The following is an 18563-nucleotide window of genomic DNA, read 5'->3' as shown; positions in this document are numbered from 1 at the left end:
ATCAGGTGATGTTTATTTTGGATTCTGAACACCACATATACAGCTTGCCAAAAAATTAGAATTCATCCCTTCTATTCCTATCTAATTTTCCTATAGCACAAAACTCCCAGCCCCAGGTTCTAAGCTATGGCTCTTCAGCGAGACTCCCCTCTAGCAGAGAGAACTACCTCTGACCCATTGACCTTGTCTGACCAGTTCTATCTGAGCAGCATAGTACAAAGCTGTGCCAGTTTATAGTAGTGTCATGGGATTCTTGGGATGTCACTTTTCCAGCTGGAAACCTCTGTGGCCAGTGGTGCCTTTGCCCAAGTGTTGCTCGGGCTCACTGTGTTTGTTCCACCCAGTTGGCCTGGCAGGCTGTGCTCTGCTTGTGCTACTGGCCTGGATTCCATGCCTGCCGTGGGTGAACCAGATGTGCAGCAGCAAGGGGTGTGTGAGCATGGGGTCTGGCCACACTGTGCACAGCCAGGCATGCCGGCTGCAGCAGACAGGGAGCTCCAGGCACCGGCTCCACGTGAGGTTGTGGCTGGGCCAGACATACTGCAAGCAGCTTCCACTGCAGGCACCAGGGAATGCCGTGGCACCTGGGAGCTTGGAGACACCAGGAACCGCAGAGCCCCAAAGAGGGTGTCATAGCCCTGGCTCTGGGAGCCCCTGGGTCTGGGCTTCTCAAAGAGCCACAGCTCTTCTCTTCTTCTAGTCGCCCACATAGTGGCAAGCAGTGGAGTGACAGGGCTGGGCGGCGGGGGCGGGGGCGGCGGGCATGTTTCAGCCCTGTTTGTGTTACAGCTCTTTCAGTTCCACCATTCCGTGGGTCCTGAGTTCTTGTCCATATCCAGGAAGAATGAGGTACACAGACAACTGGAGGGCAGGGCAGAGAGGAGCTTCACTGAGCGACACAGCAGCCCTCAGGAGACTGGCAGGGAGTAGCTCCTTTCCACATGCAGGTCGATTCAATGTCTCTGTGAGTGGCTGAGTCCAAGGTTTTCATGGGCTTCAGAAGGGAGGAAGTGCATGCTGATTGGGCCATGGATGGCCCAGAATAAGCATCATGAGTTCTCATTCTGGGCAATGGACTCCACCCAGAAGTGACAGTCCGGCACCCAGGCTTCAGGCTGTCCCTGGCTTGAAGGTGGGACTTCACTGGACCTGCACCTTTCCACCCAGGAGCCTGCCTTCTGCCACCATCAATAATGTCATCCACGGGACCCAAGCTGTTCCTGCTGAGGGGCACTTGCAGGCCCCTGCCAAGTCACCCTTGGCTCCCCCTCAGCCCCTCTCCCATGCTTGTCAGTGTACAAAGTTTAGAGGGGGCCAAGGTGGCAGGGGGCTGGTGTGTCAGCACTGCCAGGAGGGTGTGCACACATGGCCAGGTCACAACAGTGCTGGGCTTGGCCTCAACTTTGCTCTAAAAACAGAGTGGGAAGAGGCTAGGCAGTGGGAGCAGGCATTTCTGAGCCTGCGGGGGCAGTGAGGCTTCGTAGGCACCTAAGAGCATAGGGATGCCTGGATCCACAGCTGTGGCTGTGCTGCTGTAGCTGCACCCAGGAGGGTGGGGACCCGCCAACTTGAAAGGGGGCGGGGCTCCTGCCTGTTCCTGGCTCTCCCTGGTTCTGTGGAGCATGCAGCCCTCACCACACCTCCCCGGCTGCAGCTGGCGTCTTTGCAGTGACCACTCCAGATGGGCCGCCACTGCCAGGAGTAGGTTCCCACTCCTGGCAAAAACTGGAACACATTGTGCTCAGGATATTCCTGCCCCTGCTCACAGTACTCAGTGGGAAAGACACATCTGGCTTTTCCTGGGTCTGATTGAAGCCTGTCTTAACACCTGCAGAACAGAGGCCATGGTATCACCTGGCATGCTCCTCCTTATGCCACTGAAATTCCAGAATCCTTGGAGCTGGTGTGTATGGGACTATGTGGCTTTCACACATCCCACCCTGTATAGCCAAATCTTCAGGGCCTGGCATCAAGTTTAGTAGTCAGCCTGCTCCAGGGCTTTCCTTAGTGCCGGGCCTACTAGATCCTGGGTAGAGAGGACATATGGAAGACACCAGGCAGGAACTTTGGAAGCCAGGTCTGGCAGAACCAGGGCTCTGCAAATACGAAGCAAGGTACATCAGGGCCTTAGTTTGGGTTCCATATGAAATGGCAGCCAGAGTGTGTGCAACATGCAGCAGTAAATGATCAGCTGAAGTGGGAGTTAGAAAACAGACCGTTTCACTCACCCATTACCTCCAGGCTTGTGTTCATTTTAGGTTAAAGCCCAGTTACATAGGAAATGGTACCCCACTGATCTTATTTGACTTCTCCTATTCCCTGGTCACCAGGGCCTTCCTCTGCTTCACTTTCTACTTAAATATTTGAGAGCACCAAATTACCAGAGGGTAGTCAGTGAGAGGTGGGCTTTCCCAGGTAGGTTATTCCAGTCCCAGTTCTCTGTCTCACGAGAGGGGACAGTTGCTTGTCTCTAAGGTCAGTAAGGGCACAATTTTGGCAAACATTTGCCTATTTGCCCTGTGGTGTTCTGCTCAGATCTCCCTTCAAGAGAACACAGAGTGAACATTCTATTTGGCTGACAGCTTCCACTCTTTAGAATGTTCTGCAGTGATCACAGCAGCATCCCTCTCTACAGGCTGCTCTGAGACAATGACAGGTGGACAGTGCTAGAGCCCAGCCAAGTCGGCCAGACATGGGACTCCTCAGTCATGTAATCTTCACTCTGGGGCTCTGTATCAACTTGGCCTAGATTTTCTGAGTAGCACTGTAATTTTTCTCTTTCTCCCTTTCATACATGTGTGACTGTCATCGTGATCTATAGGTTCTTCCAATCTATAACTGAATTGATATGTACTGACTAATCAGAGCTTGTTTAGGTGTCAGAAATGCCGCAAAAGCAGTATCTACCTTTTGCTCCCACATTCCCAGCTTAATCCAAGAGACCCAGAATAAGGAGAAATCAGATGGCTGTGATTCAAATATGTGAGAAATAGCTTTTTACTCCTCTTCTCATTTAAAAATTTCCAAAGGGTAAATAAACGGAAAAGGACAAAAATACCTCTTGTGCCTAATAAATAGTAAATTTTCTTTTTTTTTTTTCTTCTTTTGAGACGGAGTCTCGCTCTGTCACCCAAGCTGGAGTGCAGTGGTGCGATCTCAGCTCACTGCAACCTCTGCCTCTTGGGTTCACGCCATTCTCCTGCCTCAGTCTCCTGAGTAGCTGGGACTACAGGTGCCCGCCACCATGCCTGGCTATTTTTTATATTTTTAGTAGAGATGGGGTTTCACCGTGTTAGCCAGTGTCTCGATCTCCTGACCTCGTCATTCTCCCGTCTCGGCCTCCCAAAGTGCTGGGATTACAGGTGTGAGCCACCATGCCCGGCCAATACATAGTAAATTTTCTATACTGATAAACACTGCTAGAAGGAACTGGGGCTGGAAATTTCAAAGAGGGATGGAAAGTCAGGGTCCAGTTCTGGGCATTTCTTAGAAAGGCAGCCACGGCCGGATGCAGTGGCTCATGCCTGTAATCAAGCCACCAGCTCATGCAGTGGCTCAAGCACTTTGGGAGGCTGAGGTGGGAGGATCATTTGAGGTCAGGAGTTCCAGACCAGCCTGGTCAACATGATGAACCCCCATCTTTACTAAAAATACAAAAATTAGCCAGGTGTGGTGGTGCATGCTGGTAATCCCAGCTACTCAGGAGGCTGAGGCAGGAGAATTGCTTGAACCCAGGAGCCAGAGGTTGCAGTGAACTGATACTGTGCCACTGCACTCCAGCCTGGGCGACGAGTGAGATTCCATCACAAAAAAGAAAAAAAAAAAAAAAAAAAAAAGGCAGCTGCTAGGCCGAGCACGGTGGCTCACGCTTGTAATCCCAGCACTTTGGGAGGCCAAGGCAGGTAGATCAACTTCGGTCAGGAGTTCAAGACCAGCCTGGCCAACGTGGTGAACTCCTGTCTCTACTAAAAATACAAAAAATCTGCTGGGCGTGGTGGCTCGTACCTGTAATTCCAGCTACTTGGGAGGCCGAGGCAAGAGAATCACTTGAACCCGGCAGGCAGAGGCTGCGGCGAGCCGAGATCACGCTGCCACACTCCAGCCTGGGTGACAGAGCGAGACTTAGTCTCCAAAAAAAAAAAAAAAAAGGCAGATACTGGGGACAGCAGGACACAGCAAAGGAGCAGCACAGCCCGGATCATGGGGGGACAACAGAGCAGCCCTGCTGGAAGGAAGCAGTACTCAGGTTGCGAAGTGGAGAAAGGCTCAGGATGAAGAGACACCAAGACTGGCCAGAGCTAGAAAGTGTCTAGCCCTTGGAAACTTCAATTACCATGGAAATAGCTTCACTCCCACTTTTAGAGGCTATGGGGGATCCTCATCTTTTCAGGAAAAATAGAAATGAAAAGTCAAAGCAACAGGACAATCCAAATCCATCCTTTACTTAGAAGCCTTCCTGAGCTGAATGGCTATTTTCTCAATCTCACCTTCGCCCTACCTCGGCTGGAAGCGCAGGAAGCAAGAAAGCTGACATTTCCAAGAATGGGTAAGAACATAATATTTGCAGTATTTATCCATCCTTTTCATGCCTAGATTTTGTCCTTTTCTATGCCCCATGCCAACAAGCTGGCTTCTCTTCCTTTATGGCTCCTCCTTCTTCCTGCCGTATACTCTTGTCACCCTAAGAATTTACCCTAGACAAAAGGATCTAGAGGCAAAAATGCTTTTCTGTGTCTTCTGTAGGGAAAGCGGAAGAAAAGGGAAGGTTGTTGGTCTTTTTTTTTTTTCTTTTTTTTTTGAGACAGAGTCTCGCTCTGTCGCCCAGGCATATGCACTGGTGTGACCTTAGCTCACTGCAACCTCTGCCTCCTGGGTTCAGGCAATTCTCCTGCCTCAGCCACCCGAGTGGCTGGGATTACAGGCGCGTGCCACCATGGCCGGCTAATTTTTGTATTTTTAGTGGAGATGGGATTTCGCCATATTGTCCAGGCTGGTCTCAAACTCCTGACCTCAGGTGATCCGCCCGCCTCAGCCTCCCAAAGTGCTAGGACAACAGGTTTGAGCCACTGTGCTGGTCTGTTGGTCTCTTATTACCCTAAAATTTTTAAGTTCTTCTTTCAAGAGCACAGCAGGGGAAGGGCTGGGGAACTTAGACATATCGACAAGTCAGACTGAGATCAGAACTTCTAATCTTACATGTTTAATACCAAACACAAAGCAAACACATTCATCATCTAGAGTACTATATTCCAACCCTATCTCAAATGCAGGAATGGGCCTCTATCTGGTATCTAGAGGATGATCATAGGAAAGAAAATGAGGACAGAGGCATCTGGTATCTTCTAAAAGAGGTACAAAACTCCCGCCTGTCATGTCATAAAGCTCCCCATCTGGTGCTGTGACCCACCTCCAAGAGAAAGCCAAAGGAACAGACCAATAAAAGGGGTCCAGGGTGCTTTCTCTATTTCACTCACTCCTCTTATTTGCTAAGGAGCTCCAATAACCAAAAGAAATGGTTCCTAGAAGAAGAGAACTAAATCTCCAGAGAGCTGCTGGGGCATACCGATAAAAACTGGGAGAAACAAAGACTGACAGCAGAGAAGTCCAATACTGCTGCTGAAGTTTCTCAGCCTAAATCCGTGGAAGAGCCTGGGATTCTACTGCTCTGTCCAGTAAAAGGAGCTTCCGGGTCCTGTATGACCCTTCCAACTCTGACTCGAATGCACCATCTAAAAACGTGTCTATCTCTACCCCTAGGCTTCTTAGCTCTTCAGTCATCCTCATCATCCTCAATCTGATATCGTTTCTTCTTTTGGATTCCTGGAGCTCCCAACTCTGGTGCTGTGGGAATGATAGGGGTGAGAGAGAGAGAATATCTAAATATGTTAAGGGGTAAGGACGTGGTAGAGTTTGTCTTCAGGATTAGAGAAGAAAAAGAAGGTCCCATCAAATTCCCTACCTCTGTTCCTGCCCTCATCTTCTTCCTGTTCCTCGTCGCTGTCCAGCAATTGTCGTTTCTTGGGTGCTGCCTTCAGTGGCCCTTTACCAATAGCGTCTTCCTCTGCAATGACCATAAATGACACAAAATTAGGAACTCGGTCCTCATATTCTCAGAATACCTTTCCTGCCCTCTAGACCAACATGGCTGACACGTTAATACTCAGAAGATGGCTGTCGCACTATTACCCTCTGGGGACGCCAGGCCCGCTTTCTTCGTGTGGGCTAGCACGAGGGCCCTCAGGGCTTGTGCTCGGTGCTCTTTACAGTGCTCCTCATCAGAGCCTTGCTCTCCAGGGACTTTAGGCTGCAGCTCTGGCTGCAGCTTCTGCTCCTCCTCTGGTTGACTCAAAGAAGCTGCTACCCTCCGGAGCTGGGTAGGACTCAGCTTGGCTGGAATTCGCCAGAAGGTTTCCTACAAGGGCCAAAAATTTGAAAAGGGAAAGGACCAGCTTCTTGTTTCCCAGAGTATGATATTCATTGAATATATATGACCCAACATTGGTGAAGATCCACAAGGGTTGTGAACTCTACTTATAATACTTACTATCTAATATATACCCAATGCCTAGCACAGTGCCTGCTACATGAGGAGGTTCCCAGTTATAGGCTTTTTTGGTTGTTCTTTTTTTTTTTTTTTAAATGAGAAGGGGTCTGCCTCTGTCACTCAGGCTGAAGTGCAGTGGCACAATCATGGTCCACTGTAGTCTCAATCTCTTGGGATCAAGCTATCCTCCTGCCTCAGCCTCTCAAGTAGCCAGGACCACAGGGGTGCATGCCACCATGATGCCCAACTACTTAAAATTTTTTGTAGAGACAGGGTCTTGCTGTGTTGCCCAGGCCAGTCTCAAACGATCCTCCCACCTCAGCCTCCCAAAGTGCTGGGATTACAGGCATGAGCCACTGCACCTGGCTATAGTTGTCAATTGAATAAATAAATAAATAAATAAATCCTGGGGATGTAAAGGTGAATCAGGTATGATCCTTGCTATCAAATAACTCACAATCCAATGGGAAAAAGAACAAATGTACTGTAATATCACAGAGTTTTTCTTTTTTTTGAGGCAGAGTCTCACTCTGTTGCCCAGGCTAGAGTGCCGTGGCAAAGCAATAAAGGCTCACCCTCCTGGGTTCAAGCAATTCTCCTGCCTCAGCCTCCCAAGTAGGTGGGAGTACAGGTGCCTACCACCACATCCGGCTAATTTTTGTATTTTTAGTAGAGACAGGGTTTTGCCATGTTGGCCAGGCTGGTCTTGAACTCCTGACCTCAGGTGATCCGCCTGCCTCAGCCTCCCAAAGTGCTGGGGTTACAGGCGTGAGCCACCATACCCGGCAGATTCCACAGGATTAAGGCTGCATCAGGGGCATGAACAAATCACAGCTGCAAAAGTGATTATTTTTACTTCAGGGGTTGAAAGAATGACAAGGACTGCTTCTCTGACAAGGTGACAATTGAGCAGACTCTTGAAGACTGGGTAGAGGTCCATCAGTAAGACAGATGGAGTGTGTGTGTGTGTGTGACCTTGTGTGCATGGTTGCAGCCTTCCAATATAGGGACTGGCATGATTAACCATTTGGAGGCACGAAAAAGCCTACCAGGGTGACTATGATGTAAAGTCGGTGTGTGAGTGGTGTGGCTGTGAGGCTGCAAAGGTTGGCCAAGGATGGGGATGCCATTTGGAGTTTGTGGATTCTGTCCTGCAAGCAGTAAGGAACCATCAATGGCTCTGGACGGGGGACCTGACCCTCCATATCCACAAGTTCTGAGTCTGTGGATTCAAACCACTGTAGATCGACAATATTAAAAAAAAAATAACAATACAACATTAAACAATAATACACAGCCTGGGCAACATGGCATAACCCCATCTCTACAAAAAATACAAAAAATTAGCTGGGAGTGGTAATATAGGCCTGTAGTCCCAGCTACTCGGGAGGCTGAGGTGGGAGGATCACCTGAGTCTGGGAGGTTGAGGCGACAGTGAGCTGAGACTGAGCCACTGCACTCCAGCGTGGGTGATGGAGTGAGACTCTGTCTCAAAAAAAAAAAAAATATATATATATATATATATATAAATAAAATGTATATATATATATATATATTTACAATACAGTATAACAATTATTTACCTAACATTTACATTGTATAGGTATTATATGTAATCTAGAAATGACAAAGTATACAGGAGGTTGTACCTAGGTTATTTACAAATACTACAAAAAGGGACTTCAGCATCTATAGATTTTGGTATCTGTGGGCAGGGGGGTCCTGGAACCAATCCCCTCTCAGATACTAAGGGACAACTGTAATCAAGACTATATTTTAAAAAGATAAATCTGGAGGCAGTCTGGAAGATGGATCTAGGGGAAGGGGAGATTAGAGAGAGGAAAAGAAGACTAGCAGAATGGCTGCTGCAGGAATCTTGGTCAGAGATGACAAGACAATGAGAAGCACCAAGATGACGATAAGGATGATAAGGAGGACCACCACGACAGTGAGGAGGAGGAGGAGATGTATTTGGAAATAGGACTAACACGCCTTGGTTGACACTGTAACTGGCATATTTACCTGCCCAGAGGCAGGGGGCCGAACCCCTAGCTTGCGCAACAGCTGCTGAAACTGTTCGTTTTCCATGGCTTCCTCATTTTCCTCTGTGAGTGGCACCAATGGAACGGCCTGGGAGCAGCCTAAGACAGGGTCAATAGTCATATGGTGAAGATATAAGGGAAGAACTGGTCCTCCATCCCATGACCAGGTAGGTCTCCAATAGCCTCCAGGGCTCTCCTCCTAAAAGTGTCACCTGTCCACTCACCATCCTCTTCCCGATCATCAGCTGCTCGGATCAGGCAGTTCTGGAGCCATAGGAGCGGGATAGAAAAGCCTAAGGAAATGAGGGAAACTTACATTTGACTCTACTCCCAAGCCCTCCACCTGAGACATCTCTCCCAGCCAAAGTCCTCACCTTCCTGATGCAGGCTTTGACCAAGGTTTTCATTTGAAAGGACTAAGCTACCCTGGACTTGTTCTGCTTCTGAGCCCCCTTCTTCTTCCTCTTCGCTGTCTTCCTCAGGCAGGTTTTCCTCTTCTTCCAGATCTTCCTGGCAAAAATCTTTCAGGGACTCCGCTCCATTTGGCTAAAATTCATTGGGGGTTGGGGGAATGAAAATGAAGGCAACACAAGGAACTTAGTGGAGTCTCCTCGTTCCTGACCGCCGCACCCCCCCGCGCCTGCTCTCTCGGAAGGACCTGGTCAGAACAGCCTCAGGCAGGAAGAATCCGGGTGGACTGCTCCTAAGGAGCACTTCAAGGGAAGCGAGCCCATGCCAGCAGAGCTAGGGTCAGATTGTTACCAAGATGGAGGATGCCAACTTTTTCCGCCGTTTCTTGTACAGCTCCCGCCGCTCAGCCACCAGCCCCAGAGCCAAGAGTTTATCCACTATTCGGGCCCGTGAGCGTTTGGCTGTGATATTCTTCATGATATGACCCAGGACATCTATAAAAAGCAAGCATGTGAATACCCAAGGGCAACAGGGAAAGAGATGAGTAAAATAAATCAGAGGTCTCTGGAAAGAGGGTACCTCAATTCATCTAAAAATGACACTTACAAACATAGTAAGTGAACAGAAGGGATGGGAGAATCTTTCCTTGGGAATAAAAGGCAGCCCCAAAATAAATGGATAGCTTGGCTTTCATCTCAAAGGTCCCCTGAGTTTCCACCTTACTCACCATCTGAGTCCCGGAATTCCTCAAAAAGCCGCTGCAGCTCCAACTCCTGATCCCCCGTCCACAGTACAATATGGGTTCCTTTCCTGATTAGGAAGGTGTCAGTGGAAGAGGAAGCCCAGGAAGTGATCATGAGTCCCCATCCCAATAGCCTCCAGAGCATGTGCCTCTCTACCTTTGGAAGTCCTTGACACTGTCAGCCAGTCCCATCTGTACCAGATGGTGGATGATCTGCTTGCGTGTTCGAGGAACAGTATTCAGGTGGGCCAAGATGGCTTCCACCACATCCTGCCCTGGCATGGGGAAGGACTAAGGCAGTAAAGAAGGTCCCACAGCTCAAGCTGCCCTCCTCATAAACTCTCCAGATCCCAAGGCCTCTCACCTTCCACGTCCTTATTGGCGAGGTACAGCTCCCGAAGATGAGCCTCTTCTTTGGGGCTCCATGTAGGTGCTCTGCGACTGGAAGACCTGAATGGTGAAAGGAGAAAGGGAGCATATAGGTTCTTGGCCCAAAAAGAGGAGACCAAAGGCCTTCTCTGATCAGTTCTGAAAAGAACAGGAAGGACGAGGCAGGTAACTGAAAGAGGCCAGCCGGCAGAGGCCTACAGTGTGCCTCCTTCCCCTCACTTTCCTTCCACGTAAGAATCTAAAAGTCAAACTAAGAGATTTTCCAGGTTGGGCCAATGGAACCCTGACCATTCTGACTCTAGGGACTGAGAATATTATGGGAAAAAGAGACTAAGTGTGAAAGGAGAGGGGCTGAGATACTAAGGGAAAGGACAAACATTTCTACAAATCCTCATGGTTTCCCAGCACATTTTGGGAGAGGTCGCACACAGACTCTCTCTGGGCAACCACCCAGCTCCCAACAGTGACTACCTCTATGGAAGCTGGTGATGGAGAAGGAAACTAGATACACAGTAGACTTAGGCTCCAGTCCCTGCTCCTCTCTTGGATAACTTTAGGTAAAGCATTTCACCTCCTGAGCCTGTTTTCTCACCCATGATAGGGAAAGAAACAGTGGGCTAAATGACATGCAAGCTCTTAACAGCTTTGACATTCTGTGACTCTGCATCAAACTTCCCCTACCTCCACCCATCTTTTGCCAACTTCAAGCTCACCTGTCATCCAGGGAGCCATAGCCCTCAGTCATCTCTCGAACCACAGCTGTGTTCTTCCAGAACAACAGCTCCACAAAGGCTTTTTGGTTGACTGCAGCCAGTGCAAAGAATTTGCCCAGGATGTATTTGGCAAAAGTCACTAGCTCCTGTAGGAGAAGGAGGTTACTATGAGGCCTCTCTGGTCCAATGCAGACCCGAACCTGGCCCTCTAGGTATTTTCTCTATAGCTGTTCCCAGCTGCCCCCTCCTCACTCACTCTCTTTTGTCCTTCTCCACGCAGCTCCCTCAACCTGCCTGTCTACTTTCTCATTGTTTTCCCATCTCCCAGCCCTTGACACCTCTCAGCACCTTCTATCTCCTGAAGATTATTTATTTACCTGAGGGTTCCCATACCCTTCCAGAACCCCACTCCTTGTTATCCCCTCACTTTGTAGGCTCCAGCAGCAGGGTCACTAAGCAGACGATTGAAGAGGCAGAAGACTGACAGCTGAAAAAGTAGGGCTTCCATTTTGAGGTCATGGGCCAGCCGGTGCAGCATCTTCACAATGCAATGGTTAGTGTGAGCACTATTCTGCTGGTAGCTCCTCAGTAGCAGCACATAGGCTCGAACGACAGTTGAACATGCAAAGCTGCACCAAAACAAGGAGGGAGAGGATGTCAGCATAAGGAAGACATAGCTCATCCTCACAGCCGCACAATCGCCACTCTAGGACCAACTCAGGCCTCTCAGCCCGCACCGTTTCAGGTAGTCCAGAAAATTAAATTCTTTCTCCGACACCTGGACCACTTGCAACTCCTCCTCTTCCTCCTCCTCCTCCTCTTCTTCTTCCTCTGCCCCACGTTCCTCTGGGCCCTGCTGCCCTATAAACAGAGGGAGGATTACTGAGTCTCTGTTATGTTGGTGCTAGAAAAGAGCTGGAAGGAGACAGATGTGAAGGGTGGAGACTCACGGGGAAGTGGAGCAGAGAGGATTTGTTTCAGCAACTGGATCTCTTCCTCTGGAGAAATGTCTTGAGAGCCAAACACATCTCCTTCAGGCCACACCTCCCTGGAGCACAGATAGAAAAAAGGCTTTACCCAGGGGAAATCTGGCTTTAAATTTATAATTCGAAGTAGAAGAAGGAATTTAGACTTATTTCTTTTGTTGGCCAGAAACAGAATGCAAACTGTTACCTCAAATGAAACAAAGACTCCAGGGAAAATTTTCCTCATAAGCCACTATTCAAAAAAAACCAGGTAAGAACAAAATGCAAACAATCTAAATGTTTGACACCTGGTTGAACAAATGTACATATTCACACAATGGTGTTTTAAAGCCATTAACAATTACAGAAATATATCTGATGAGAAATCATGCTCATAATATACTGAGAAGTGAAAAATTACTATAAATCAGCATGTACAGTATTTCATTTTTGTAAAACAAGGTATATACGATATTTTTACATGTAACAGAGCAAAAAAACCTCTGGAGGGTTACTCATCAAAATGTTAATGATGCATATCTTTGGCTACTAGAATTAAAGTTAAGTCCACCCTTAATATCTTCAAAAGGTTCTTGGATACTGCCACTTTAAGTGAAACAATGTATAACAAAACCAGTTTTTTTTCTCTTAACGTTATAAGAAACATGCTGTAGGTCATTTTACTCAAAGCTGCAATTACCAAGGACTTATTGATGATGTCAAGTGAGGATTTGCTTTCTTTATTTTTTTCTCAATTAACTATGCTTTTTTAATGTTTTTCAGAAACAAAAAAACCCAACAAACCAATCAAAACGCCCCAGGAGTCAGTTGGTATACGGTCCCAGAGCCTTGATGAGATGACTCTCTTTTGAAGACTGAGAACCCTGTACCGCAGTGATGGCCTCCTCCTTCCCCTAAAGCCCAAGAGGATGAGCAGGCAGGGTTCTTACCGGGCAGACCTCAGGAGAGTCAGGGCCTGTGGGGCCTGGCCAGCCAGGAGACAGTCTTGGATCCGTACCATAGCTTCTGCCCGCTGCTCCTCCACTGGCACCTCTGAGGCCGCATCAAAGGGAACCACAGAGTCCATGCTGAGCTCGGAATTCTAGAGATGGATAAAGCTATGGGAGTGGAGGGAGTGGAAAACCCAGATTGTATACCCTGAGCACTATTCTCAAAAAAGACAGGGTTTCTGTAACCACCTACCTGGGCACAGCACTGTAGCTGCTCAGCCAGGGCTGGCCACACAGCCTCCACTTCTTCTGGGCTAGATGGGACATTACCAGAAACAATGGCCTGGTCTAGGACCTTCTTCTTCTTCTTCCTTCTCTTCTTTTGTTTGTTCTGTGGGGAAAGAATTGTATTAGGATGTCAAGAGAGCTAAAGAGGCCTTTTCCCCATCAGTGTCTTTTCTATTACAAAACTAATTAACTGGACATCCACAGAGTGCCCATTATCTGCTATCCATTGGTAATAGAAAGCAATAGTGAACAGCATATTTCGTTCCCTTTGAGGAGCTTTTACTCTAGTGGTGGAGACAGGAAGTAGAAAGGTAATTACACTAGAGTGTGGATAAGAGCTATAATGTGAGTGAGCATAAGATGCCATGGCAAAACTCCTGACCCATTTCCTGAGTTCAGAGGTTTGCCAAAAGCAGTGCTATCTCAAGAGGTCTATAGAATAAGCAGATGCTATGAGGATCAAATAAGACACATGGAAAAGCTTCATAAAATGCAAAGCACTATGTAAATAAAGCCTCTAATTTTTTCTCCTGAAAAGTAGGACAGCCAGACGCAGTGGCTCACACTTATAGTCCCAACACTTTGGGAAGCCTAGGCAGGTGGATCACTTGAGGTCAGGAGTTCAAGACCAGCCTGGGCAACATAGCGAGACCCTGTGTCTACAAAAAATACAAAAATTAGCCAGTTATGGTGGTGTGTGCCCGTAGTCCCAGCTACTTGGGAGGCTGAGGCAGAAGAATCGCTTGGGCATGGGAAGGAGAGGTTGCAGTGAGCTGAGACTGAGCCACTGCACTCCAGCTTAGGTAACAGAGCGAGACCCTGCTTAAAATAAATAAATAAATAAAAAATAATAAAAAAAAGAAAAGCAGGAGAGTGAGTCAATACCCAAATCCTGCTTCTCCCAAGTCAGGGCTGTGAACCAGTCTTCGGTGTGGGTACTCAAAAGTCAAATAGGATGAACTGAGAGGCCCCTGAAGGTCATGCTCCATTAAAGAACTTACAATCAAACACACCAAATCTTAGGAGCATGGAGTCCAGCAGATATGGATTTGAGTCTTGAATTAGTATTACTAACAAGACTTTGGACAAGTTGCTTAACCGCTTTGGGCACATGTGCTACTGTGGATTACATGAAAACATCAGCACAGTGTCTGACACACAGTAAATGCTCAATAAATGATAGTACCTAGTATTACAGATAATACCACAGAGCCCTGAGTGCAAAAATACCCTTTAGCAAAGTCTCATTGGTACTACTGCATCTTTCAAGTCCAGTTATGACAGAATTTTAAGCTGTAGCAACTAGAGTTATAGGAAGGTTCTGGTACAAAATCTTTTTTTTTTTTTTTTTTTTTTAAGACAGAGTTTCACTCTTGTTGCCCAGGCTGGAGTGCAATGGCGTGATCTCGGCTCACTGCAACCTCTGCCTCCTGGGTTCAAGCGATTCTCCTGCCTCAGCCTCCCAAGTAGCTGGGATTACAGGTGTGTGCCACCATGCCAGGCTAATTTTTTTTTTGTTGTTGTTGTTTTTGAGACGGAGTCTTGCTCTGTTGCCCAGGATGGAGTGCAATGGCATGATCTTGGCTCACTGCAACCTCCGCCTCCTGGGTTCAAGTGATTCTCCCACTTCAGCCTCCCAAGAGGCTGGGATTACAGGTGCGCACGACCATGCCTGGCTAATTTTTGTATTTTTAGTAGAGACAGGGTTTCACCATGTTGGCTAGGCTGGTCTCGAACTCCTGACCTCAAGTGATCTGCCCGCCTCAGCCTCCCAAAGTGCCAGGATTACAGGCATGAGCCACCACGCCTGGACCAAAATCTGTTTATACAAAGCAAAGTCTCTGTGTTTCCAGGATACAAATTCCTTGGAGTTTGCATTTTGTCCCAGGGTTTTTTTTATTTTAATGTGAACCAATAATTTTATTTTTCAGAGATAGGGTCTTGGTCTTGCCCAGACTGGAGTGCAATGTCTCAATCACAGCTCACTGCACCCTCAAACTCCTAAGCTCCAGTGATCCTCGTGCCTCAGACTCCTGAGCAGCTGGGACTACAGGTATGTGCCACCATGCTGGTGAATTGTTTTTGCTTTTTGGTTTTTTTTGAGACAGAGTCTGGCTCCGTGGCCCAGACTGGAGTGCAGTGGCATGATCTTGGCCTACTGCAACCTCTGCCTCATGGGTTCAAGCAATTCTTATGCCTCAGCTTCCCAAATAGCTGGGACTACAGGTGCGTGCCATCACACCCAGCTAATTTTTGTATTTTTAGTAGAGAAGGAGTTTTGTCATGTTGCCCAGGCTGGTCTCAAACTCCTGGCCTCCAATGATCCACCCACTGTGGCCTCCCAAAGTGCTGGGATTACAGGCATGAGCCACTGTGCCCAGCCTGTCCTAGGCTTTTCACTGATTCCACTTTGGGTTCATGGACAACTGTCACAATCCCAACTTTATGGATCTGGAGACCGACACGACCAGCTTGAGCTTATTCCAATAATAACCAATACAGGACTAGATTCCAGACTTTCTAAAGTTCAATTTAAGGCTCTTTTTGTGTTGCTGTTGAGACAGAGTCTCACTGTGTCACCCAGGCTGGAGTGCAGTGACATGATCTTGGCTCACTGCAATCTCCACCTCCTGGATTCAAGCGATTCTGTCTCAGCCTTCTGAGTAGCTGGGATTACAGGTGTGCATCAACACGCCTGGCTAATTTTTGTATTTTTAGTAGAGACGGAGTTTCACCACGTTGGCCAGGCTGGTCTTGAACCCCTGACCTCAAGTAATCTGCCCACCTTGGCCTCCTCAAGCGCGGGGATTACAGGTGTGTGCCACCATGCCTGGCTGCAATTTAAGGCTCTTTCCACCTCACCACAATGCTTTCAAGGTATAACCAGAAAATGCTATAGCATAATTATTAGACTCTAAAATTACGAATCCCCAGGGTTTTTGTACTTGGCATGTGGTAGGTGTTCAATAAATGTTTCCTGACTGAACTAAAATATTTATGGCAGATCAGAGATTATTCTAATGGGAGAAGGAAACTGTAGTAGACTCACACTGGCCAACACCCACAAACCTCTTGCTGTCGTAGTTCAGAGCAGGTTTAACAGATGAACTTAAGCTGTACAAACTGTGAGAAGAAAGAGCCCCCCTTCCTTGACTCTCCCTTACAGCTCTTTCTACATTGTGGGGCTGCCCAGTACCTGCACCACCAGGTTCCCACGGCTTCGACAGAATCGCTCCAACATTTTGAGGAAGAGGTGGGTGGTCTCCACCAGGTCACGAAGGAAAGAGCGGGGCTGGCATCTCTCATCAAACTTTCGAAAAAGTGCCAGGAATAGTTCTCGGTACTCCATCACATAGAAAATATTGTCTAGGAATGGGGAAGAGAAAGGGATGGAAGGGCTATTCTGGAAAGCTTGGAAAAGGAGAGATGGATGAAGCTGGGACTGGGAAGAATGAGATTCTCATCACGAGACGGGACAGGCTGGGATCGGGGACCAGGCCAGGGCCTCACTCTTGATGATGCGGCTGCTCTCCCTCACAGCCTCATCTGGAGATATGTCCATCTCATTCACTGTTGCCAGCAGCTCCTGATAGGCCTTCAGAGCCAAGTGCATCCTGAGGGTTGACGGGAAACAGTGAAATGGAGGACAACTTAGGGCAATGGCCCATGGAAACAGCAACCTCCCACAGCCAAAAAAAAAAATGTGCCACCCAAACCCAATTTCCCAGCCAGTCCTTGCTCCCCAGACTGATCACCTGAACCCTGAATCAGGAAAAAAGCACCAGCCAGAATTCAAGCATTCAGATCCCTAGCTCACTCTATCTCCAGTAACCATCCCACTCACCGACGTGCCCAGGAGGCAGCTTCCTTGCGGTCAGTCAGCATCATCTCATAGTAGTTGGTGAGGTTCTGCTCAATGAAGTGGAAGGTACGGACACTGAGGGTCTCAGAAACCAGGCCTGGCCGGAAGGAGGCAGCTCGGTTGAAGGCCATGAAGAAAGCCAAGGCCCACATATAATAGGTCTCATCATGTTGCTGAGCTTTCTCCCGAAGCAGGTGATCCTAACATTTAAAAAAGAAAAAAAAGATCACTGTGACTTCAGGGCTTCCAACTTCTTCCTTCCTGTCCTATGATGATGGAATGGATGCTGGACACCACTGTCATAATTTTTTTTTTTGAGGCGGAGTCTCACTCTATTGCCCAGGCTGGAGTACAATGGCATGGTCTCGGCTCACCACAACTTCCACCTCCTGGGTTCAAGCGATTCTCCTGCCTCAGCCTCCTGGGTAGCTGGGATTATAGGTGCCCACCACCACGCCCAGTTAATTTTTTGTATTTTCAGTAGAGATGGGGTTTCACCATGTTGTAGGCTGGTCTCAAACTCCCGATCTCAGGTGATCCACCTGCCTTGGACTCCCAAAGTACTGGTATTACAGGCGTGAGCCACTGCGCCTGGTCTTTTTTTTTTGACAGTCTGGCGCTGTCATGATGAGGCTGGAGTGCACTGGTGTGATCTCGACTCACTGCAACCTCTGCCTCCCAGGTTCAAGTGATTATCCTGCCTCAGGCTCCCGAGTAACTGGGACTACAAATGCACACCACCATGCCGGCTAATTTTTTTTTTTGTATTTTTTTTTTAGTAGAGATACGGTTTCACCATATTGGCCAGGTTGGTCTTGAACTCCTGACCTCAAGTGATCCACTGCCTCGGCCTCTCAAAGCGCTGGGATTATAGGTGTGAGCCACCATGCCGGGACACCGCTATAATACTCTAGGATCCACAATTTCCAGCTCTCTCCTGTTCTCCCTTTCCTCTCCCTCTGAGGCAATTTTTCCAGAGCCTCTTTTGTCATGCCAGGAGCCCACTCACTCCTGGCATTTTCACTATCTCTCAGGGACATCCTAACTGTATATCCGTCCCACCTACGAGTCCACATTCCAGGGGCAGCCTCCCCGAGCTCCTCCCCACTTCTTACCCACCAACAGCTGCATCATCACCTGTCTATTCCATTCCTGATTATCTCCATATCCTTCACAGGTTCTCACCTTTACTGATCCCATGAGTCGGTTGTAACAGTTCTCCAGGAACTCAGAGCAGAAGTCTCTGAGGAAGAGCCTCACATTGAGGGCAGAACGGCGCTGAATGGACAGCTCTCGGGCGGCCTGGCGACGTTTAGGCACCTTTTTCGGCTGCTTTCCCAAATCTGAACTGTAGTTTCGTAGCTGGGTGTGTTGGTTGGGGGATTAGAATTACTCCTAACTACCACCTTCCCCTTGCAGCTCTCGTCAATTTTCTCAGAAGAAACTAATTTTTGTTTTTGTTTTGAGACAAGAACTTGCCCTGTCACCAAGGCTGGAGTGTAATGATGCAATCATAGCACACTGGAGCCTTGAACTCCTGGGCTCAAGCAATCCTCCCACCTCAGCCTCCCGAGTAGTCAGGACCACAGGCAGGTGCCACCATGCTCAGTTAGTATTTTTCACTTGTTGTAGGGACAGGGTTTTGCCATGTTGCCC

The 18563-nt window shown here is 48.1% G+C and overlaps 1 protein-coding gene across 3 annotated transcripts in view; it reads right to left on the bottom strand.

Annotated features, from left to right (window-relative positions):
- Positions 1 to 5177: 5177 nt before the first annotated feature.
- Positions 5178 to 18563, bottom strand: part of TIMELESS (timeless circadian regulator) — a 32220-nt gene continuing 18834 nt past the window's right edge. For all 3 annotated transcript variants that reach the window (XM_031001050.3, XM_031001051.3, XM_063693889.1), the window contains 20 exons: positions 18093 to 18269; positions 16890 to 17107; positions 16556 to 16659; positions 16242 to 16411; positions 13011 to 13148; positions 12758 to 12909; positions 11793 to 11890; positions 11580 to 11703; positions 11270 to 11471; positions 10843 to 10988; positions 10104 to 10189; positions 9897 to 10014; positions 9725 to 9807; positions 9349 to 9491; positions 8961 to 9132; positions 8811 to 8879; positions 8567 to 8685; positions 6187 to 6412; positions 5960 to 6061; positions 5178 to 5841 (listed from right to left, as the gene is read on the bottom strand). In XM_031001050.3, coding sequence (XP_030856910.2) covers positions 5771 to 5841; positions 5960 to 6061; positions 6187 to 6412; positions 8567 to 8685; positions 8811 to 8879; positions 8961 to 9132; positions 9349 to 9491; positions 9725 to 9807; positions 9897 to 10014; positions 10104 to 10189; positions 10843 to 10988; positions 11270 to 11471; positions 11580 to 11703; positions 11793 to 11890; positions 12758 to 12909; positions 13011 to 13148; positions 16242 to 16411; positions 16556 to 16659; positions 16890 to 17107; positions 18093 to 18269 — 2718 coding nt within the window. In that variant the 3' untranslated portion in view covers positions 5178 to 5770. The remainder of the gene's footprint in view (positions 5842 to 5959; positions 6062 to 6186; positions 6413 to 8566; positions 8686 to 8810; positions 8880 to 8960; positions 9133 to 9348; positions 9492 to 9724; positions 9808 to 9896; positions 10015 to 10103; positions 10190 to 10842; positions 10989 to 11269; positions 11472 to 11579; positions 11704 to 11792; positions 11891 to 12757; positions 12910 to 13010; positions 13149 to 16241; positions 16412 to 16555; positions 16660 to 16889; positions 17108 to 18092; positions 18270 to 18563) is intronic.

This window comes from Gorilla gorilla, chromosome 10, assembly GCF_029281585.2.
Source record: "Gorilla gorilla gorilla isolate KB3781 chromosome 10, NHGRI_mGorGor1-v2.1_pri, whole genome shotgun sequence".
Lineage (NCBI taxonomy): Eukaryota > Metazoa > Chordata > Mammalia > Primates > Hominidae > Gorilla > Gorilla gorilla.
The sequence above is the reverse complement of the archived record's forward strand: the minus strand, read 5'-3'. Positions and strand labels throughout refer to the sequence as shown.